This window comes from Paroedura picta, chromosome 2 (genome assembly GCF_049243985.1).
Source record: "Paroedura picta isolate Pp20150507F chromosome 2, Ppicta_v3.0, whole genome shotgun sequence".
Taxonomy (NCBI): domain Eukaryota; kingdom Metazoa; phylum Chordata; class Lepidosauria; order Squamata; family Gekkonidae; genus Paroedura; species Paroedura picta.
Genome location: NC_135370.1, coordinates 165,891,092 through 165,915,174, shown reverse-complemented (window position 1 = coordinate 165,915,174; position 24,083 = coordinate 165,891,092). Strand labels below are relative to the sequence as shown.

At 46.8% G+C, this 24,083-nt stretch overlaps 1 protein-coding gene and 1 pseudogene across 9 annotated transcripts in view; both read right to left on the bottom strand.

Moving 5' to 3' along the window:
- Positions 1 to 24,083, bottom strand: part of EVL (Enah/Vasp-like) — a 188,655-nt gene that overhangs the window by 3,969 nt on the left and 160,603 nt on the right. For 5 of the 9 annotated variants that reach the window (XM_077323666.1, XM_077323661.1, XM_077323669.1 and 2 more), the window contains exons 6-12: positions 16,524 to 16,741; positions 13,618 to 13,733; positions 11,224 to 11,284; positions 8,489 to 8,552; positions 6,690 to 6,756; positions 6,522 to 6,584; positions 4,035 to 4,101 (exon numbers count right to left, since the gene is read on the bottom strand). In XM_077323666.1, coding sequence (XP_077179781.1) covers positions 4,035 to 4,101; positions 6,522 to 6,584; positions 6,690 to 6,756; positions 8,489 to 8,552; positions 11,224 to 11,284; positions 13,618 to 13,733; positions 16,524 to 16,741 — 656 coding nt within the window. The remainder of the gene's footprint in view (positions 1 to 4,034; positions 4,102 to 6,521; positions 6,585 to 6,689; positions 6,757 to 8,488; positions 8,553 to 11,223; positions 11,285 to 13,617; positions 13,734 to 16,523; positions 16,742 to 24,083) is intronic. The other 4 variants (XM_077323662.1, XM_077323667.1, XM_077323668.1 and 1 more) reach the window with 4 other exon arrangements.
- Positions 21,399 to 23,348, bottom strand: LOC143830968 (ena/VASP-like protein pseudogene; annotated as a pseudogene).

Here is a 24,083-nt window from a genome sequence, read left to right as displayed (position 1 = left end):
AGGAACTAAGGCTACACTGGTCTATTCATAGCTGACAGGGGGAGTTTTGAGTTTTGAAAACTTGTACACTGAAAATCTTGGTGGTTTTGCTTTCCTTTCCCTTTCCTGAGCTCCTCTGATCAATAGGTCCTGAGCAATGACTAAAAGAGTACTCATTTTTTGAAGGAAAAGATGACAGAGAGGAATTCAGCAACCAATAAGCTTATATTTGGATCACTGCCTAACATCAGGTAGGGAATATCACCCCTTCAAGAACTACTGGATAAAGGTGATAAGAGGGAAAATACATCAATTCCTAAAAACAGTACAAAAGGAACAGTCCAGAACTTTTTGAGATAATGTCTCCATTTTACTCAGGCCACAAGGAAAAAGACGACCTGAATATGGAATATTATCAAATCTCCTACACAATAATTCAGAAGGGTTAGTATTAAAACGAAATAGAGAAAACGCCCTGGCATTGAATCAAACGAACGCTACAAACGCAAATTACCATGCTATTGAGCTTGGTGAGAGACCGCTTGATGACACCTAGGGTCTCTGCCTTAACCAGCTAGTGAATTTCTTCTAATGTAAGGCCCAGCTGTTGTAATCTAGGCCTATTCTGCACACAATAGATAATGCACTTTCAATGCACTTTAGAAGTAGATTTTCATTTTCTGTACAGGAACATCCAGCTGCCAAAGCACATTGAAAGAGCGTTATCCTCTGTGTGCAGACTAGGCCCTAGTGTCAACAGCCATCATCCATATTGAGTAATAAGCATCTTGAGAGAAAACAGCAATCCATCCACTTCTATAGTAAAGATAGTCTTTATTCTAAGTTTAAAAGCACTAAGCCACGCTCTAGCTTCCAACGACTTTTGGCCTAGTTCATCTCTGAGACACATATCTGAAATACATTGAGTGACACCCATTATCCTACGTGCAAACTGACAAAGGGGTTGATCAATAGATCCCAAGATCATAGAGATCCAGACAGTAACACCACAGAGCAGCTGAGAAATAATTTTTTGAATTGAACACCTGAATTGCGCCAGGGATCTATCTTCCTCTCCCAGAGAAAAAGAAACATAAGATCGTTCTAGTAATAGGCTTACTCTTATTCACTGCAATAAGGTGGGGTGACCAAGAAATGCTTGAAGAGAAAACAATTCCCAAAGCAACAAAACATCCTAAATGGTCCAGTATGAGAGTTTGCTATGATCCATTAAAAAGTCTTAAATTGCTATTTTTTTTTGAGAAAACCAGCATTTTAGATTCATTGTAGTTTATTTATTGTGGTTTATTTGAAACTCCGAAACAGTAATTTGATAAATATTTCAGAAGACTCTTCAGATCAATCTTAGTATGATAAGAACACAATCGTCAGCATAAAGCAGCAGCAGCAATTCTTCTGAAGCTAATATAACGGCATAAAACTCAGGGAATGTGAGGCTCAACATCTGATTATCCTTATCCTTAGCCATGGTTCCTCTATATATTTGCGAAACAGCCTTGGGGGTGGAACATGTCTGGCTGTCCAAGTTGGATTGGCCCTGCCCCTACAGCTCCCTCCCTCCCTCCCTCCCTGGACGCTAGCCACATTCCTCTCAGACATGCCAGAGACACAGAGAGACACATAGAGCCCTGTCAGACCACATATGAGCCCTCATTCCCTCCTATTGCTTCTGCTGCGAGGGAGGCACAGAAAGACAGAGAAAGCTGCCCCAAGCTGCTGACAGAGACACAGAGAGAGCCACCCCTGCTGCGACGGAGAGAGAGAGAGAGAGAGAGAGAGAGAGAGAGAGAGAGAGAGAGAGAGAGCTGGCCCCAAACTGCACAGAGACAGAAAGAGATCACCTCCCTGTGTCTCCTGGGTCATAGTGCCCATTGCATTTCTGCTTGCAATGGGCTTTCTTGCTAGTTTAAATATAAATTAAAAAGGAGCGGAGCAAGCAAACAGCTTTATCTAACTACCCTATCAAAACATAAAGAGTTGCCCCTCATCACCACATCAAACCTGCATAACATCTTGATTAACCAGAATTAATCAACTGCCGATCCTTCTAGTTTCTCCCACAGCTTTGTCTATCTGACTGATTCAGATGCTCCCTTTGTGGGACATAAAAGCCACACCCAGTTTCCCCTGTGGCACAGCTGTATACTAAGTGGATAAGAATTAAGCAGTGGTCAATGCTGACAAGTCCTCTCCTCAAACTAATTTGATCCAGAAGGGGAGAACATGAGTTCCCAACAGATGGTAAAAGGCTGATTGGGACATAACTTGCAGGATCAGACCTGTTACTACTATTATCCCTTTTGAAAATTGGAATGATTATAGAATGCTCCCAAATGGGAGAATTTCAACTGGGAGAAAAAACTGGTTCCAACAGCCCTAAGTCATTCTGGACCCTATGAGCCTGGAGCATTACCAGATCGCATATAAGTACTCCTACTACATGCATCCTTCTCCAATACGGGAGCCAAATTAGGAAGATCCTCAGGTATTGTACCCAGTACCTTAAGATTACAGCAGAACATCTCCTGAAAGAACATAATCCACCAAAAGGCAGGGATGCATGATGGTAAATTAGACCTTCTAGTTGCATAAATTATTTCCCCAACACCTGATATTATCGACCTAATAAGTTCCCATCCCTCTTCTTATCAGGCAGCCTGTTCCATAACAGAGGAACTACCACATATAAAGCTCAGGACCATGCTGAAGACTCACTGAGTGTTTGCGATAGAACAGTTAGATTCAAGTCCAGCCCTACTTCAGAGACCAAGATTTTCAGGGTATAAGCTTTCGGGAGCCCAAGCTCCGTTTTGTTGGCCTCATGGGTGTGTAACCAGTCCCTCTGTCCGTCTGCCAATATCAAAAAGGCATAGCCTCAGTTGAGACTCAGCTGGAGGCTCCGTGCACAAGAACAAAGAGGCCGGAGGCCAGATCAGGCAGACAAAGGAGGCAGGAGGAGACGTCTTCACATTTCTTTCATTTCCTTTAGGACTGCTGGATAGGTGGCATAAGATAAACACAGTTATGTACGTGTATGCATGCAGTGGAAGCTCTTACATAATCTATGGGCTGGTGCATCTGGAAGCGGAGTCCCCTCAAGCATTTCCTACCTGGGAAGCATGCAGCCAAGATGCCGATTGTCTTGGATGGGGAGTATGAATCTATGCTTTGCATAGCTACGCTGCAACACTTGGCAAGAGCAAAACATTAACGTGCTTTCTAGGCAGAAATTTTGTAACATTCAGATACTGTTTTGAAAACCATGGAAGTCAGGGGAACGGGGAATAGCCAGCCCTTGAAAACAGCCTTTTTAGGAACCAAGCAAGCTGTGAAGTTCTTCCTCCATATGGTCATGGCAGGGTTAGCCACAAGGGAGGCTCACAGTGTAAATGTGTTTGGTATAGGTGTGAGCACTTCCCAAAAAAATGGCATCAAATTTAGATCCACATTTTGGGCACTGGCTTTCGGGATTCTTTTTTTCAGTTCTGCTCCCCTCCCCCAGGTTCTGGAATTTCAATTTCCCTCCTCCACCCCCCACCCCTCCCAAGGCAGCATGAATAGGGAAGGAGAGGCAAAGTGCTCTTAATCACCACCTATCTTCCCATGGTCTACTGGCAGGGGCTCATGGGAATTGTAGTCCATGGGCATCTGGAGGACCACAGGTTGACTACCCCTGGTCTCCAAAACCTCTGGAGGCCACAACTACTGATGTAGAAAATTACGGCCTTTTAAAATGAATAGAGCCAGAGGTGCCAACCAGAAACCTGAACGTCCAGTAGACTTCCGGAGGCCCCGTCCACTGGCTGTGATTTCCTAAAGGAGGGTGGAAGTCCCCAAATTTCCGAGACTTATGAGCTGCAGTCTGTTTCCACAGATGCCATTTTGCTAGCCACCCTGACATTCATTTTGTGTCTACTGAAACGACTCTAACCAGGCCACCCACTGGCCCTGTTCAAAGAGAGAAACTACTCTTGTTGACATCCAGTTCAGAAAGTCCCATCCGCATGTATGAAAGGGTAGGCCCCCTAACTCACTTGCTTCATGCGATCAAAATCTAAGGTGTCCATCGCCACGTCATTGCTGCTGCTTGCTGGCTTCATCCTTGAGAGAGAGAAAATGAGAGGGAAAGGCAAAAAAAGGTTTATCGCTGAGTTCCAAAACCACTCACTATGTTTAGTTATGTCATTATCTCTATCAGACATCATGCAAAAGTATGGCTTTATAAATTATTGTTAGCGCAATCATTCTACCAACTGTGGCTAGTTAGGGCACGTCAAGGCAGGAAATTAAACCCTAGTTTGACGCTCCACGGTTCCCTCTTGCATCACTCAGCAAAACCTGGCCATCAGAATGGTCTTGCTGAGCAAGTAGCCTTTGAACAGACTTCCATTTCCTACTTGAGAATGACCTAGCAAAAGGGAGAGTCACATTGGTATGTCCCTTAACCTAACTAGCTTCTATTTCGGCTTCTCACACCAAACACAGACCTCCCAGCTTGTTCTCTGCTGCTGCTGCTTTCAAAACATGGCAGGCAGGATGACCAACCAAGCCTCCTCAGTAAACAGCAAAGGCCATTTGTCAAGACAAACCAGGATTCCAAGGACTACAAGCTGAATCCGGGTTTTGAAAACCAATCTAGGCCCATTCCGCACACATAGGATAATGCACTTTCAATGTGGTTTGGCAGCTGGATTTTCCTGTGCAGAAGAGGAAAATCTACTTCTAAAATTCATTGAAAGTGCATTATCTATTGTGTCCAGACTAGGCCCTAAAATAAACCATGGTTTTGCATGATGTCTGAATGGAACCCCTCGGCCAGCAATTCCTTGCTGTACAAGGCAGCACAGAACAACAAGCTGGAAGCACACTGCATTGTTCTCGAGGCACATTATGGCCTTGGTTCCCTCTTGCATCACTCAGAAAAACCAGACGGTCGGCATGGGCTTACTAAGCAAGCAGCGGCCTTTGGAAAGACCTGACTTTCCTGCCTGAGAATGACCTGGGAAAAGGGAGAACCACATCTGCGTACGTGAGGATTTTTGATTGGCCATGCTAAAACGAGATAGTTTCCATGGCAACTTGATGGCGGAGCCTTTTATGGGAGTTAATAATTTACTGTGCTAGATTAGTGGCCAAGGCTCCCTTGTACACCTGCCCTTGTTTCCCCATAAAAACACATCAGGGCTTAAGTCACACGCCATTTGACATGCAGCTCAAGGAGCACCAGCTATACCGGCCTTTCTCAACTTTTTTAGCATCGAGAAACCCCTGAAACATTCTTCAGGCTTCGAGAAACCCTGGAAGTGGCGCAATCGTGCAGAATGTGGTTGGGAAGTATAGCTGTAGGGACCCACCAGGGCCCTTCCTCTCCCCACCCCCTCCAGGCCCAACATTGGCCATTGGGGAGGGGTGGGTTGACATGACTATATATGGTCATATAACCTGATAAATGGCCAACAAATGTAAAAATATATATTTTAAAATCAATTAATTCTCACCTGTCTGGGAAACTCTTCCAGGGTTGTCATGAAACCGTAGTTGAGAAAGCCTGATCTATACATAACGCCCCCCTTAACCTGTGCCAGTGGTCACTAATCATTATGGAACCTAAGCCATTTGGTGGAGGTCGCCCTGAGCCAATCGCCCCCATTGGCCCCCAAGCCTCCCCCCTACTTGGTGTAGTGGGTAGGAGTGCAGACTTCTAATCTGGCAAGCCGGGTTTGATTCCATACTCCTCCACATGCAGCCAGCTGGGTGGCTTAGGGCTTGCCACGGCACTGATAAAACTGTTCTGACTGAGCAGTAATATCAAGGCTCTCTCAGCCTCACCTCCCTGACAGGGTGTCTGTTGTGGGGAGAGGAAAGAGAAGGAGACTGTAAACTGCTTTGAGACTCCTTTATACAAGCACAGAGAAAGACAAGTGTGATAAGATACAAGTTACGGCTTCCTGTTACATCTGAACCATGCCACTGAGCCGGAACTGGCTAAATCTTGAAAAAGTAACTAGCTGTCGTGTCACAGCTGAATTAGGGTGTCCCCTTGGGGTTTCCAGGCAAGAGAGGTTCAGAGATGGTTTGACATAACCAGCCTCGGAATCACGACCCTCCTTGGGAGTCTCCAATCCAAAGAATAACCAGGTTGTCCTTGCTTAGTTTCTGAAATCGGAGAAGATCACGCTAGCCTGGGCTATTCAGGGCATGGAAGTAACTAGTATACACAGTGATGGCAATCTCGGGGACACTCCCATATGATTATTCTTTTTTATCTCATGTATTCTGAGTCACCCAAAGGCCACGTACAGCCTGGTATGCACTGCAGAGTTCAGCAAATATAGCTTCACATTGGCATTAACCCCTGCCCGAGCCCCTCTGAGACAACAGCGTGTTAAACAGCAGAGCAGTGCAAACAGTGACAGACTGTAACAAGGCAGACAAGTTGTTAGTCGATGAATGAAGAAATGACACGACTTTGCAAAGGTGAGATAACAAAAGAGCCAGAGAAATTTTTTCCCCCCCAGTACCTAAAAGATGGCTGAAACTGAATAGGGCTCTTAGGTTCAGGACTCTTCCCCACCGATAGGCTTCTATGGCAATGGAACGAAACAAGATATGGAATGAGGGCATGCAGAAGCATCATGCTCACAAACCAGCGCATAGAGATGTCCTTGAAACGACCCTCTGTAGCTTACCTAGACAGTAATGAAGCGACGGGTTTTTCCACTGAGTTGCTTCTTTCCCAAGGCTTCTTCCCAGCATCTGTTGATTTAAAAAATAGAAATAATTACCATGGTTGTGAGAGATTCAGGTGGGGTAGCTGTGCTGGCCTGAGGGAGCAGACCAAGTTTTATTCTGGGTATGTTTGAGTGCAAATGCTTCTACCCAGAATAATACTTTGTTGGTCTTAAAGGTAGCACAGGACTCAAACTTTGTTCCATTGTTATGATTGTCCATTATGTCTTGTCTCCCTTAAAAATGATAGATGCTATAGAGAGGGAAGCCTGAAGAAACAGATCTAGGCTAAGAGGAAAGAAAAACCTGCCAAAATGGGGAATTACAATGTAAAAATGCAGGGGAGGCGAAGAAGGATGCTTTCAATGATCGGTGTAAAAATTAAGCCGGCTCTGAGCTTTTAAACACAAAAGTCCTATGTACACAGATACAGTTTGGCTTAGACAGAATTTGTGCTGCCTGTTTTCACCCTTGTATGTTACCCCTCATGTGGAGTTCTTGGTAATGAAAGAACAAAGAAACCATGTAGGAGGGGCTGGGGCAAGTCGGGAAATCCACACACCTCCTTTGTCTGACCCTTGTCTGGTGCCACCTCTTCCATGTGAATCCTCCATTCCAGCATCATGGAAACAGTGTCAGAACGGAGACGGGAAATAGCCACTCCCACTGCTGGACATTCGTGAATTGGCCCTTATACTGGAAGCTTTGCAGCCCCAAAATTTTACAACCAAAATTTCTAGGAGCGGGGGAATTAAAAGTACTAGGAAATAACTCCCCAGGAAAATTCACTGGCCCAGGAACCATTCTGCACAAACATTGGGTAATGCACTTTCAAAGTGCTTTTGCAGCTGGCTTTTCCTGTGTGGAACAGCATAATCTAAAGTGCATTGAAAGTGCATTATCCAGCGTGTGCGGAATGGGCCTTGGAAGTTAGACTGTGAGACCGGCCTGGGATATGTTCTCCTGAACTGTATTCTTCCTGTAGTGAATGGCCAGGTGCAAAGCAGTTACTTGGTCTCTTTGTTTACACCAGCCATGCCTCGCCTTCCCTTGGTGATGACTTCTCCCTGCCCTTTGCTCTAATTGTTGGTTTCTATGTTTTTTGTATGTGAAGAGTTCACACAGGAGAAAGGCCTTATTAGGGTTGCGTGCTCTGGTGTGCTTTGGTGAGCACTTTTAATACACTAACTACACATCTCTGCTGCTTCCTGCAGGACATTTGGGGTTTCAATGTTTGAAATGTATGAAATTCTTATGGTTTTTATGTGGTTTTATGATGATGTTTTTATGTTATTTTTTATTGGATGTAAACCACCACGAGCCAACATGCTGGGAGTGGCGGTATATAAATGTGATAAACAAACAAACACACAAACAAACAAATAAATACTGTAGTTTTGGTTTTAATTGCTTTAATGCTGTGCTTTCATCTGGTTTTGATGTTTTCAAGACATGAATGCGTCTTATCTGTCAGCTGCCGTGGTGGCCCTGATGAGGGCCAAAAGGGAGAGCACAAATTTTGGAAAGCAACAACTAAAGTCGAATAAGCCACAATTCACTTATTCATGAGCCATTTGTCCACACTTCAGTAGCCTTGAAATCAATGGGGCACTGGTATGCTTACGCTCTGTTCAAAAATGCCCCCTGCTTGCAGGCTGAATTGGAATACTCCCACCTCAGGATACCGTCAGTCAACCAGGCTTTAAATGGCACCAATGATGTGCCTGCCAGCTGTTTTAAAAGTGAGAGGTCTGAATACCTGAAGAGTTCTGCTGCTGGACAGGGCCTCGCGTGACGGGCGAAGGTGAGGTGCTTGCATCTTCCTGGGGGGAAAAGTTAAAACGTCATTGTAGCATTTTGGAAGGAATTGTATTGCCCTACAAAATGCCACGCTGGGGACAGCTCTTTCCCCAACTCTTACAAGATCAAATGTTCCTTCCTCTCATCAAGGTAAAAACCCAAACAAATACCCTGGAGAGCACATCATGCATTGCCTTTTTATCTGTGGCCCCTGTTTCGTGGCATGCCATCCCCAAAGAAACAGTCTCAGGAAACAGGAACATTTTACATCATCCATCTTTCTCTTCTATAAGAACTTGCCTCCTTTATAAAGTACTGGGTCACTAAAAACTTTTGCCTTGTTACTGATTTTTTAACGATTTATCCAAAACATTTATTCGCTGCCTTGCCTCCCTACGGAGCTCAAGGTGGCTTACAGCAGTGGTCCCCAACCTTTTTTGGGTCGGGGACTGTGGGGGGAGGGGAGAGGGAGGCCCGGGGACAGGGGGTGAAAGGGAGGCGCTGGCGCACCAGCGGGCGCAAACGCGCAAGTACAGAGCCTGTGCATTTGCGCTCGCCGGTGTGCTGGTGCCCGCACCTCCCCTCTGTGGTGCACGCTCACACCGGTGCCTCCGCCTCCCTCCCCACCACCATTGCCCGGTACCGGTCCGCAGACCGGGGGTTGAGGAAAACTGGCTTATTGGATCTGGCTTCTTTTTAAAGTTCATTTCAAGGTGGGGTTCCATCACTTTGTTGCACTAACATGAATACTCTTTGGGGCGGATACGGGCAACTGTTGATAGCTCAGCCCTGCTCCTTATTAAGTCTGCCTCTTCTCCTGTTGTTCGGCATCACCCTCAACATCCTGGTCGTTACATTCAACATGCTCCTCCCCCAACCCGGCACTTCAGAAGGGGATTCTTGGGTGCAAGAACAGCATCTGTGAGTAAGCAATGATGAGGTCTGTCAGTTTTCTTGGGCAACAGCACGAGGAGGTTTGGACAGGGATGACATCTGTTTTAATATGGCCATCCAAATCAAATATAAAGAGAGGCAACGCTTTAAAAGAATGCAAGCTGTCGCATGAACTTCTTGCCCCTCCTCACTATGTTGATGTTGCTTCCATGCACTGCGGTAGTAGCGTGAGGGGGGTGGGAGATGTACCTGGTCACATGGGGAACATTGTCCGGAGAGGGACCTACTTCTGGATGGTTTAAGGCAGGGGTAGTCAAACTGCGGCCCTCCAGATGTCCGTGGACTACAATTCCCATGAGCCCCTGCCAGCAAATGCCGCAGTTTGACTACCCCTGGTTTAAGGGCTGGTTCAGAAACATACATTCTGTCTAAATCTGGGACCCCTAGCCAGGCTAATCTAAGAACACGTCTGGCTTCTTGAAACAAAGATAGAAAGCTATTTGCAGAACTCGACTCACATGACTGCGAACGACCATTGAGTTTAGCCTCTTCTGGAGGTTGACAAGGCCATCCTAGGCAGAGTTAAAGCCTCCGGAGACCACAAGCTTTAATGGATTTAGAAGAGTGTAGCTCTGTTTAGGATTGCACTGCTAGCCAATCAACCAGCTCGGTGCACAGACTCCTGTGGCAATCTGCTCCAGACTGAAAGCGCATGCAGATATCTCAGTGTGGACAGGCTTTTAAGCACACTTGTTCCACCAGAAGCAGGGCTGGAATTTAGGACAGGCTATTTCCTTGCCAAAAGCCACATGAGAAGAAAGTCATGAGACTTGGCCCTGACTTCACGTGGTCACTACCGTGAACTCCATAAATAGGGTTAGATCTCGGAAAGGGCAGAAAGGTGAGGCACGAAATTGGTAAATAACAAAATAAAGAAATAAAGGCAATGGTAACGTTAATGCCATTTAAGAACACCACCAGCCTTCTCATTCTAGGAAAAGAGGGTTCCCCTTCTGCCACACTCACTCGAATCTCTTGTCTGTGGTTAAAACCAGAGGTCCTCCAACCTTTTACAGCTTGTGATTATCTCTGGAATTCTGACATAAGGTGACGGGAAGAATTTTGAAATGGCTGCTGTACGCGACAGAGCCAAACACAAAATGGCTGCCCCAGGAGGCTGAGCCAGCTACAAAATGGGGAGCAGTTGGTATTACTAGCACCCCCATATTGAAGAGCCAAAGGCCGATATATATATTATTCAATTAGGGGTTGAATTTCACAATTTGGACATTCATAACATTCACATTCAAAAGACAACCATTGAGGAAGATTATTATTTGAAAACGGGACATATCTAGATACCGTTCTGGTTGGATCCGATACAAGAATAAACAAGAACGAAGAACCTTTTATTTCATTTATTCTGTATAATTTTACTACATCTATAGTAGCCTTGGGATAGGTTTTTTTCTCTTGCATTGTATTAGCTACATAATGTCAGCAGGGTTACGCACAATAAGGTTGGGGTGGGAACATGGTGGGAGGTGCATCGCTGGTGTGACAATGTCACTTTCACAGGAAAACTACAGAGCTTCCAGAGATTCCTAGAGGGATGCACTGTCACTTCTGGGATTTCCCTGGAAGTGACATTGACACGCCAGTCACACTGTTGGGTTTAGTACTTGACAGGTGTGCCCACAGGAACCATGCCGGGGACCCCTGTTTAAACCCAAAACCTCTGGGCTTCTCTTATCTCAGATCTGTTTTTCTCTTTTTGCAAACTCCGCTGCTTCCACTTACATTTTGGCTTTCCTCTTCTTTTTTGTCAGTTGGCTTGTCTGACTGTGATGCTGCTTTCCTCCTTAGGACAGAGCGAAAAAGAGACTATAAACCGGTCCCTGGGAAAGATACTCCTGGCCCTTGAATTCAGGAAGCCTGTCAACTCAAGGGCTGTACTTCCCTACCCCGCCTCCTTTACTTTGCAAAGAGAAGAAATGGAAGTGGGGCACTAAGGTTGCACCCATATTGTGGGGATTCTCCACTTTGCATTCATTGCTCCTGCAAATTGCAGAGGCATTTACATTGGCAAAGGAGTTTCAACATAGGAGTTTTCTACACATTCTCCCCCATCAGCCCCCATTTCCCCCTTGAACTTCCACCCACCGTGCCACTGGAGGGTTTTTTGAGGGATTTAAAACTGATAAATATAACACTACATTAATAATCGGGACACAAGTGAGGGGTGGGATAGAAATCAAATAATAAATTAATTAATAAATTAAAGCCTTCTGATGGCTCTGCAGGGAAAACAGCAACCGAGAAAGGCCGATGGAAGGGAAATGGTGCTGATTTGGGCAGGTCCACTGAAAATGGGCACATTTCCACTGAGATGGCATGATACTGTCCTTGGACTTGCAAAGATCAGGGAGAGACAGGCTTGGCAGCATTCTCCTGATCTGAATTTCTTTGGCTCCCTCTAGTGGTCAATTTGATATTATCTCATGTCCAACATAAAAACTTATATGCTGGTTGTAAAGCAGCATAAAAAGAGCCTCTTGTGGCGCAGAGTGGTAAGGCAGCCGCCTGAAAGCTTTGCTCATGAGGTTGGGAGTTCGATCCCAGCAGCCGGCTCAAGGTTGACTCAGCCTTCCATCCTTCCGAGGTCGGTAAAATGAGTACCCAGCTTGCTGCTGGGGGGTAAACGGTCATGACTGGGGAAGGCACTGGCAAACCACCCCGTATTGAGTCTGCCATGAAAACGCTGGAGGGCGTCACCCCAAGGGTCAGACATGACTCGGTGCTTGCACAGGGGATACCTTTACCTTTACCTTTAAAGCAGCATAATACCAAATCAAATACTAGAGGGGTTGAAACATGTTACGAACAGGGGGGACCCTTGATTCGACAGGGACACACAAGCAAGGAAAAAGAGAATGCTAAAAAACATCAGATTGGGGAGAGAGCATAACTGAAGATAGAAGGATTGCTGACATACAATCAGAGCACGAAGCCCTACAGATGCTCCCCGGAGCATCCACTCTGGATGTGACGAAAAGCTTCCATGAGGAAGCTTCCTGGCCTAAAAAAAAAACTGGGACTGGGGCTATCCATCCTGCAACAACACTGGGGATAATTGTAGACTTTGGACTAATTCCCTGGAGGTCATCTGGCTCAGTCTCTGCTAATGAGATAAAACAGTGGTCCCCAACCTTTCTGAGGCTGGGGACCGGCAGGGCATTGGGCTACGCCCGCGCGGACCATGCCCACGCCATCGGGCCGCGCCCGCACGGGCCACGCATGAGCGAATGGGCGGCCCGGCCCTGATTCCCTCTCCCCGCCCTCCCGCAGTAAGAAGCTTCCCGGGCCGCAAGCTTGCGGCCTGGGAAGTTTTTTACTGCGGGTGGGGCGGGGAGAGGGAGCCGCGGCCCGGCACCATGGCCTTCGCGGCCCGGCACCAGGCCGCGGCCCGCAGGTTGGGGACCACTGAGATAAAATCTCCGGTATCCATAGCATCTCTGACAAATGCTGCTGACACCTTTCCTTGAAAACGTCTAAGGAAGGCTATCCCAATCTCCCCACATTGGTGGCTGGCCACTGGAGTCCCTTGGGCGGCTCCCTCCTGGCACTGCAGAATTCTTGACAGCAGGATCAAGTGCAATAAAAGAGGGTTGCTTAGTGCCATTGTGTGTCCCCTCTTGTGTTTTTCTGAGCCGAGAGACATTGCACAGGAATGTGGGTGAGCGGGACAAGAGCTAGGCGCCAACAGAACACTGGAAAAGGGGTGGCCCTCCCATCCTGAAGCGATTCCTCTGTGAAACTCAGAGAGCATTACTGCATTAAACATCAGCGGACCAAAGCCAGGGTTATCAGCTCTGACTACTCTCCTAGGTTTCAGGAAGAGTTCTTTTGCAACACCTGAACCTTTTAACTGGTGATGCTGAGGATTGAACCTGGGACCTTCTGCCTTCAACGCAGATGCTCAACCAGTGAGCCATGGCCAAAGGCTTGCTGCCTCCAGCACCTATTAAAGACCGCTGACCTAATTCCGGCTGGTAGCCTGAATATTTTCAGCAGTGTGATGCGGCATCTCGAACACTGTTCGATGATTTCACACGGTCGGCGGACAGCCGTGCTGCTGCCCGCCGAGAACGCAAGACATCCTTTCCCTCCATTACCGCGGCCAGAAGGACCCACCTTTTCGCCAGCAATTTATTCATTTCTTCCATTAGTCCTCCTCCTCCACTACTTGTCCGATTGGCATCGCTCTTCGAAGCCCCGCTGGGACTGGAGCCTCCTGAAGCGTCCTCCGGCTTTTAAGACAGAAATCAGAACTTCTGTTCTTCGAGGCTCTTAGGACTCTTGTGTGACCCACTTAAATGACTGAGAAAGCCTAACATTTGCTTCGCCTGCTTGAGTTGAGAAAGGGGGAGTAAAAGGCAACCGTGCGTTCCTTCAAGCCGGTGGCCGGAGTGCGCTACGGACAACATGGCGGATTGTTGTCTGATTTCTGTGCCATTTCTCTTGCGATTGTTCTTCAAAATTCAAGCAATTAAATTTTTTGAAGTAGATTTCTTAGCTGCAATTGCGTTGTGAAAAATATAGCAGTCGTTATAATTGAATTTCTTATGGCTATAGTCTCTCTCAGGGTGCTCAGAGCAGAAGATGGGGCCTACTGCTTTGGCCACTTTCTAACTGGAACTCCATACAGGCCCAGACTAGTTTACTTTAACTCACAAATAATACAACGCACGTCACAGATTAGCAACTGAATGTAACATCTTTAACCGCTCCTAGTGGAGCGGATTAAATAATTAGTTAAGGGCCCCGAGGGCGGGCCCTGTCCGTGATGAGGAAGGGTGCCGATAGGCACCTTCCCCCGGACTGACAATCGGAGGGCCCAATCGGAAGGCGCAAAGGTGCGAAGTGCCTCCCGATCCGCCCCCCTTCCTGCTCGCCTGCAGCCGCCCGGCCGCCGCCATTACCTGCCTCACCTCGGAGACAGCAGGTCGGCGCCTCGCCACGGCCTCACCTCCAGCGCCACCACAGGCCCAGGTAGGCCGCGCCGCGGGTGGGGGGGCCAGGATGAGCCGGGCCCGCCTCATGCACCGCCCCACGCCCGCCCCGGCCCTGGAGACTCCCGAGCCCCACTAGCGCCCGCTGCATTTAGAGGGCAACGAGCTTATTTACTAGTATAGTATATGCAGCTTAGCCCAGCTGAATAAAACACAAGTAGCCTCCAAGGTGTGGCTACAATCCATGTTGTGAATATTACAGTCAAAATAAACTGAATATTAACACATGGTCTCCCTCTCCCCATCTTTTTTTATTGGCAGGATCCCAGTATTTTTTTAAATGCCTTTATTTTTCTACATGGGAACTACTGAGGAACAAGGGGCTAGAAAAATGCGCTTTTTGTGTGTGTGTATGTATAATGATACATTTGGACAGGTAAACTGGATGAGGGGGCATCCTCGTTCTTTTCCATAGAGAGAGCAACATGCAACCAGGACATAGTGTGTATTTTAAAAGATTTTCCTCTTTCTCCATCTTTTGTGCTCACAACAACCTGGCGAGGAAGGAAATGCTGAGAGAGAGGCTCAAGGGCACTCAGAACGCTTTCCTGAAATAGTTGGGGTTTGAACCCGAGTCTCCCAGATCGTGGCAGCTTTAGGATGCTCTGGGCTGATCCTGCGTTGAGCAGGGGGTTGGACTAGATGGCCTGTATGGCCCCTTCCAACTCTATGATTCTGTGATTCTGTGAAATGACCCAGGTCTCGCCAAGCAAATCAGAGTTTCGGAACTAAGCAAGTCACTACTTTGACAGGACACCACCAAGGAAGACTGAGATGGCAACGCCGAAGAATGCAAGAGTAAGCCACCTCTGCTCACTCTTGCCTGGAACACCCCATGGTCACCATGAACTGACCGCAACCCAACAGCACGTTCTTCTTCCCTGCACGTTCTTCTTCTACTCTGACAATTTCACTTCCATACCACACTGATTCTCAAATCACCTCGTATTTCAGTGAGAGATGATGGCTGAGAGGCAGGGGCTATACTAAGATCTCCTAGGAGTGAGCTGAAATTGGACTTCTACCTTCTTGACTGGTGCTCCTGACCTCTCTGCTGTAAAACCCAGTGGTGGAAAGCTCTGCCCACAGAGAGCAAAGCCTGCGGGCTCTCAGTCAATACTGTGGGGCTTGTAAGACAGAACTATTCTGCCAGGCCTCTGCGGGAGGCCTAAAACCACCTGATCTACCAGCCTCCCTGTCAGAACTCACCAACCAACTTATCAGACCACTTATGGAGTCCCTTTTTTCTCTCCCGTGATAGGAGAGCGGGCAGTTGTTCCCTGGTTTTAATATTATAAGCGTGGTGTAGTGGTAAAGAGCAGCAGCTTCTAATCCAGCGAGCTGGGCTTGATTCCCTGCTCCTCCTCCACATGCAGCCAGCTGGGTGACCTTCGGCTTGTCACAGCTCTGATAGTGCTGTTCTGACCGAGCAGTAATATCAGCGCTCTCTCAGCCCCACCTCCCTCACAGGGTGTGTGCTGTGGGGAGAGGAAAGGGAAGGCAATTGTAAGCCGCTTTGAGACTCCTTCGGGGAGAGAAAAGCAGGGTATAAAGACCAATTATTTTTATTTGAACCCAAATTTTTGTACTGATGTTATATGTTTTATCTCTACTGTAAACCTCCCTGAGTCTCATGAGATAGGGCAGATAATAAATACTTTATTATTATTATTATTATTATTATTATTATTATTATTATTATTATTATTATTATTATTATTATTATTATTATTATATTTATACTTATTGCCTGCCACTCACAGCAACCCCCCCCCAATAAAATATAAACCATCCCCAACTTAAAACCATTCTGATAACCCTCCCCCTACCCCTGGCTGTTCAACAATTGCCCCGTCCGACGTCTCAGGGAAGAGGATGTAATAGAATGACAGCCTGATGTCCTGGCTGAACCAATAATAATAATAATAATAATAATAATAATAATAATAATAATAATAATAATAATAACAACAACAACAACAACAACAATCATAATCATAATAATCAACCCCTTTCCAGGATTCTTACCCTTTGTACTCTCCTTAGTTTGGCACCAGCCAGAGCGGCTGCGAGTCCCGACACCGACCCATCATCGAGGCCGGTCCCTGCTGGCAACGGGGGAGGGGGAGGCGGCGCAGTTCCTGTAGGTGGCGGAGGTACCGGTGGAGGCGGCGGCGGCGGAGGTCCTCCAGACGACAAGGGTATCCCAACGGCAGCAGAGGGATGACCTGGTGGAAGAATGGGGCCTGAAACACAAAAGGATACGGCATTCAATGACTGCAGACACTTCCTTGAATGTCTTGACTGTCAATCACTGCCTCTTGCCCTTAGCCAGCAAATGAAGGTCAAGAGAGACAGAGAGGGAGATTACCAAGCAGAGTTCCCACAGTTCGCCAGATGGATAATATTGTGCCGAATATGTCAACGATATACCGCAGCCTCCCCAATCAGGCCACAAGAATCTCAAAACAATCTGTTTAGAAAACAGAAATGCTGTTTCTCCTAGACACCTATTCAAGCTGTGCTTCTCACCTCCATTAATCACCATCACCAGTCAGTAATAATTGCCCGTTTTCCAGCCTCCAGCAGCTCCCCTTGCTATGGGCTACAAAACCTGGGGATCCCCCAATTTTACAGCTCATCTCCAGGCAACAGAGTTCAGTTCTCCTGGAGAAAATGACTATTTTGCAGAGTGGATCCCTTGGCTTTATACTCCACTGAGTATAAATTTGGTGTCATTTATCAAATTGGTTTAGCCCAAGAGTCACTACAAAATGCATATAGTCTGCTATTATCATTGATGTCTTCTTGCTCATCACCCTTCCTCCAAGGCAGCTGGAGTGAGACACTTGGTGATCCTCACTCCATTTCCATCCTCACAACAACCTTGTGAGTAAAGGTTAGGTTGATTCAGTAAGCATCACAGAGGAGTATGGCTCAGACTGGGCCTCACAGCCTACATTAGGCCAACCTTGCTGGCCCATGGGCACTGCTGGAAAGGATCATGGGAACTGCCACAAAATGGCTGCCGCAGGTGCAGAGCCAATCACAAACTGTTGGGAGGCTCCATAAAACATAGGGAGGGGCTAAGCTGAGTGTCCTCCTATAATAGAGGCAGCTACTTCTCAATGGGGTACTTGCAAAGGGCAATACATCCAGGGCATTACTGAAGCCCCTCCTGCCCTGAGGAAACAGAGGGAAGGTGAGATCAGCTTTGTGTTTTGAGGAACAGATGCTGTTTGGTAGTAGATGCCAAAAGAATCCCACCCCTTAAGTGTATAACTTGTTTCTAAGTTTTATACTGTTTAGCTCAGCACCCACCTCTAAGAATCAATTGAGTCTGTGGGATGATTTTATGAACTTAGGCAGGTTGTGAGTAGGTGGGCAGGAAGGGATGTGCCAGTGTTTGTCTCTCGTGGCCCTTCCTTGCACTCCCTTCCAGGGAATTGCTGATCGCCACTGTGGGATGGTAGGTGAATTTCCTCCAGGCCAGGCTGGATTTTGGAGATTTTTGGTGTGTATGTGTGTGTGTGGGGGAAGGGTAACTGGGGCATGGAATTGGGGACACTGTGGGTAGGCAGGTAGTTGTAACCTGCATTGTACAGGGGTTTGGACTAGATGACCCTCGCGGTCCCTTCCAACTCTATGATTCAGTGTGATGTGCACTGGGTTTTTCTCCCAGAAAGGAAAGACCTAATGCCCTCATCCCAAGCTGGAGAAGAAGAAAGAAACACAGTCTTAATCTCTCCTCCCGCCAAGGCTATAATTCTCCATTACAAAAGGGCTGTTCTCCTGAGCCTGAGTTATTAACAGGATGCTAAAAAGGGCCTAGGAGCTTTCTTAAAGAAGGGGAGGTTATAAAAATGGAAAAATTAAACAAGGGAATACGACGCCAGATAGGAATTCAAGGAATTCACATCACAACCCTCCCCCCCCAAAAAAAAAACCGTAAGAAAATGGGTACCAAGAAACATACCGATCAGCAGCATCGTACCCCAGGTGCTACACTGGGTGATCCATGCTCTAACCCAAGCTTTCTCAACCAGGGTTTCATGAAACCCTGGGGTTTCTTGATAGCCCTGGGGTTTCTTGATAGCCCTGGAACTCCCATCAAATGGGAAGGAGTTAGTAATTTTTAATTATTTTTAAATGTGTTAAACATTTATCAGGTGATATGACCATATACAGTCATGATGGCCCTGGGTGGGGTGGGAAGGGGAGGGGAGGGGCCCCAGGTGGGCGTGTCCACAGCTCTGCTTCCCAACCATATTCTGCACTATTGCACCACTTCTGGTGGTTCTTGAAGCCTGAAGAATGTTTCAGGGATTTCTCAATGGTAAAAAGGCTAAGGAAGGCTGCACTGACCGCACCCCACAGATTTCCTACAGCTCTTACTCTACGAGACATGAAATATATTATTGACTGTATCTTACTTAAGCAGGATCCCCTGATAACAAAAGATCTAGGTAGTTTATTTCTGTTGAAGTACCTTAAAAAACACACACACACACAACTACTACTACCTCCATTTACATGTATGAAATGTGAAGGTCAAATTCTAGGACACACTAAACATATATTAGCCATCTACAACTGTTTCAGGAGTCATTACCTGAGTTTACCTTATCCCACCCCTCCCCCAATGCATGACAGATGGCCATCTCATAATGGAAAAATATGCTTTATATAAATGCAGTTCCCTTATGCATTACACAGTGCGAACACAACGTCATCTCATTCATTCTAATGGCTTCAAGGATATCCATCCAAGAGTTGTGAATAATTTCGCGTTTGGCAGAACCAAAGTACTTGTTTACATTCACAGATCTCTACAGGAGGGAATTTGATGAACTTGAGGTAGGTGATCACATGAGGAGAGTGGATTGTTATTGCATATTAAAGGTTCTGTGATTTTAGGGTGGTATTTTTACTCCTCTCTTTGAAAGAATCTGGTCCTTTGACAAGGAATCTATTCTGTGTTACAGACACCCTGCTCATCTTGTAAACAGCCCCACATTTTCAAATTTGGCAACAGGTGGCAGATATAGAATTTGTACCTCAAAATGGCCAAACATGGCAGATGCTATGAGCCTCTTGTGGCGCAGAGTGGTAAGGCAGCAGACATGCAGTCTGAAAGCTCTGCCCATGAGGCTGGGAGTTCAATCCCAGCAGCTGGCTCAAGGTTGACTCAGCCTTCCATCCTTCCGAGGTCGGTAAAATGAGTACCCAGCTTGCTGGGGGTAAATAGTAATGACTGGAGAAGGCACTGGCAAACCACCCCGTATTGAGTCTGCCATGAAACGCTGGAGGGCCTCACCCCAAGGGTCAGACATGACTCGGTGCTTGCACAGGGGATACCTTTACCTTTACCTTTACCTTTTTACCTCAAAATGGCCAAACATGACAGATGCTATAGTCTTTCATCATGGATGTGACTGGCTGTATGTAGAAACATTATTCTTATGTATAATGTGTGTAGCTGGAGATTATGCAGAGGTGTAGCCAGGTTATGCCAGGGATTTAAATTACACCGAATCTCTTAAAGATAGTTTCAGATAGTTGGTCTGAAGCAGCAGAACAAAGTTAGAGTCTGATGGCACCTTTGGAACAAAAGCTTATGCCTTGAATAAAACTTTGTTAGTCTTAAAGGTGCCACTGGACTCTTTGTTCTACTCAATCTAATACACCAGATACATAGCTGGGAGAAATGAAGAGAATTCCTGAATATACATAGCAAAATGAACACACACACCCTTAAAACTTCAACAGGAAGATTATACCAGTCTTCCCCCAGTTTGTCAAGGATTATTTTGTAATAAGTAGGGGCAGGTCTGCCAAGCAATTCTGATTAGAATGCCATGCGACTCCCAGTGAAGGAGTTAACACATGGCTCTTGGGGAACCCATTTTAAAACCAAAAGGGATGGGATAAGATATACCACGTTTGGGACATGATATTAATGTTTTGTACCCAGAAAACACAATGGTTACACCAGTCACTGGTCCTTCAGACAAAATAAATACTCTGAGACTGCGGAATTATCAGCTGAGAAGCAAAAACTAATTGCACAGTTACATACTATTGGTAAGAATAAAATTGTATGGATAAAAGTAATTGGAATATCACATCTGCAATACTTCTTTCTGGGGCTTCATCACCAGGGCAGCTGCTAGTGATTGGCTCAGACCTAGCTTGTAAGGGAAGACTATTCAAAAATTCCAAAATATTGTCCAAACAGAGGGCTATGACATCCCCTCATATGAACAGATTAAATGACTTTAAACTGAATCAGAGCACCTGTTCATCTAACATGGCATTCTCTACTCCGATGGCCTTCAGCTCTTTAAGAGCCTCCTTCTGAGCTTTGTCACCTGAGATCAATTACATTCTTTCACACCAGGTAAGGTATTCGGAATACTTTCTCCATGATTTAATATCACAACCTGCCTTCCCTAGTGATCTCTCTTTCAACCTAAATAATACGGGGCCAGAACGTTACCCCAGAGCTCTTTCCCACTTACCGTAACTTAAAATTGATAACACTATTAATCTTTCTGTACTCTTCTCTGAACTCTGCCCCACAAGTCAATGTTACTGCAGAGATTTAACAAAGCCCACAGTTGTATTATTTGTAGTACTAGTATCAAAATGGGCTTTGGAAGGCTTCCCTTTGGGCAGAGAGCCCTGTGCTCCCCTCCCCGCCCCTCTCCCCCTTGTCTCCCAAAGCACCCTCACCAGCTCTGCAAGCTGGCAAGAGAATTTTGGGGGCTGAAGGGAAGGGAAAGCCTCCCCCCCTTCCTGCAGCCGATTCTCCTCTGCCCCAAAGCTCTTTTGTTGGCTCTGCGTGTCAGCAAGAGGGCTTTGGGGGCAGAAGGGAAGGGAAAGGCCCCACGGCAACCTTCGCAGAGTAAAGGGCCAGGGAACCCTCTCCCCCAGGACAGAGGTACCTGGGAGCCGTCGATGTGCCCTCCTCGCAGGCCAGGAAGTTTCTGGCAGCGAGGCTGGCCACATGGCTGAAGGAGGCGGGTGCTCCAGTGGCCGGCCCAATCCGGACACAACCAGCGAGGATTGGCCTGCTGGACGGGAAGCTGCCGGACAGGGCCCGGACAAGACCGCCCAGGTGGGCATTTCGAATATATATAGAGGACCTATGGTAAGGATTATTTCCTGCCTGGAGCGGGGGGGGGGGGATGCCTCTGTTTTTTAACTTCAAGGTTATCAGTTACCTGAAACATTTGTGGAAAGGGGAGTTATAATGTTTTAAGCCCATAAATAAAAGGCACCTTTTCTCTATTTTTGTCCCATGCGCTAATTTTAGTTCACCTGGTGACCTATAACAATCTAACACCAGGAGTGGGCAATTCCCTGCACATTTGCTGAACTACCCCATGACAGACCGGTCTGCTCAATACACGGGTCCCGTTCTCTGCCAGAGTAATAAAGACACCCTCGAGATTCTGGCAAGTCCGTCGGATCTTAGCTGGCTCCTATTGTGTCTGGCCAAACACCGGCATCAGTACCTCCACCTTAGCTCTTTCTTGCTAACATAGTAACAGTAGCATCCTTTGGACACTTCGCCCACCACGGTGGGCTGCCCTTATCTACAGGCTCTTCTAGAAGATCTTGGAATGGAATCTCCAGGAGGAGAAAGGGATCAGACCATAAATGGGCCAGAACCGAGAGACTCTGTTCTTCCATAGTATTTAACCAGAAGCTTCTGGTTCCCCTTTCAGCTGCTCTGTTAAGACAGGCCTTAGCACTGGATCCATGGCCACACGCTGCCTCAGCCATGAGGTTCTCTGGATTGTAGCCTATCTTCCCCACAGTCTGACAGAAAACGTTGTGGTTTTATAACCAGCCAGTGGGGAAGCCAGAGTTTCCTTTCCTTTTTGAACCCACGCTATTTCAAGCTACGTACTTACTCAAGTGGGAAACGGTTGACGAAGTCATATAAGGAGGGGTCCTCTTGGACAAATTCACGTCAGAAACAGCAGCGTAATGGGGAGGCAACGAGACGAAGTGAGACATGGATTGATAGAGATGATGTGGAGCGTGAGGTGGTTGTGGAAAAGCCTGGATAAAGGACCCCGTTGGGCTGCCCATGAAAGGCAGATGTGAGATGGGCACAGCTTCCAAGTAGGAGAAATAGCCCTCGTCTGTTCTCTTTACCTGGGTCCTAGAGGAGGTTAGAGGAATTTGTGTGGCTACATGTTCATCAGGGTGGCCATTGAGACCTAGATGAGGTACATTTTCTGAGGCATCTTGGACCGCTGTGTCTGTAGACCCTCTGATTCTGCCATTCTGGGCTGGAATCACAGGAAGGACTACTGGAATATGGGGCTGAAGGACCAACCCCTTTTGTATCATGGGCGTGAGGGTGACGGGAGGAGAACAAGACTGGGGAGAATACGAAAGAGAGGAACGTCTGATGGGCTGCTGAGGGGTGAATGAATAGTGGGAAGCAGGTCCGGGTGGTGGGGATAACGAGATTTGTTTGGTGGTCCTTGTAACAGGCTTGTGGCCTGGCCATGCTGGACAATAGGACGGGCTGGGAGATGGCGAGAAATCGGAGGCAGGGTGGTGGTGGCCAAGCAGAGGAGATTCTCTGGCTCTGTGAGGGGATTTGATGGAAGAGGCTTTGCTGGCGGACTCAGGGAGAGGAGGAGACGCCGAAGAGATCACTTTGGCATACGAAGGTGGAGGAGGAACAGAGGCAGCAGAAGTGGAGGCATTGTAGTTACTGTAGTCGGGAGGAGGAGAGTGGCCGTGGAAAGGGGAGGAAGAAACTTTAATCTGAATGGTAGAGACTGAAAAGGACAGAGGGGAGGGGGAAGGAAGAAAAAAAAGAGAATAAAAATGGATTTATGCAGAGGACTGAAATAAAATGTTATGGTTAGAAGAAAAGGGATTAAATAAATCATAACCCAAGCTTAAAAAAAAAAAGCGTTAGTGCAAAGATCGGTTTTAAGGATGTCTAGAGGAGCCCAGAAAAACTGCCAATTCATGTAGTCCAAAGCCAACGCAAAACACAACACAGGCCTGTCAGCTGCCATTCAGTTCAACGCATCAACAACACAACTTTTTGTTCAAGGTGTATCTGTCTACACCCTAACTCAGCATAATGGTGTGGTTGCCAGTTCTGTGTCCCACGCCACTCTGGTATCATGTATATGGAAAACAGGTTGGAGGGAAGTAGGACCTAAAACTGTTCTGACTGAGCAGTAATATCGGGGCTCTCTCAGCCTCACCTACCTCACAGGGTGTCTGTTGTGGGGAGAGGAAAGGGAAAGAGATTGTAGAAGAAGAAGAAGAAGAAGAAGAAGAAGAAGAGTTGGTTCTTATATGCCGCTTTTCCCTACCCGAAGGAGGCTCAAAGCGGCTTACAGTCGTCTTCCCATTCCTCTCCTTCCCATTCCATTCCTTGTAAGCCACTTTGAGACTCCCTTTGGTAGAGAAAAGCAGCATATAAGAACCAACTCTTCTTCTTCTACTGCACTCAAAAGTAATACACGGTGGTTAAATTACTGGATCAGCCTACAGAAGTCTATTTAACTAATAATGTAGCTGAAATTCTATATGTTTCTAAGG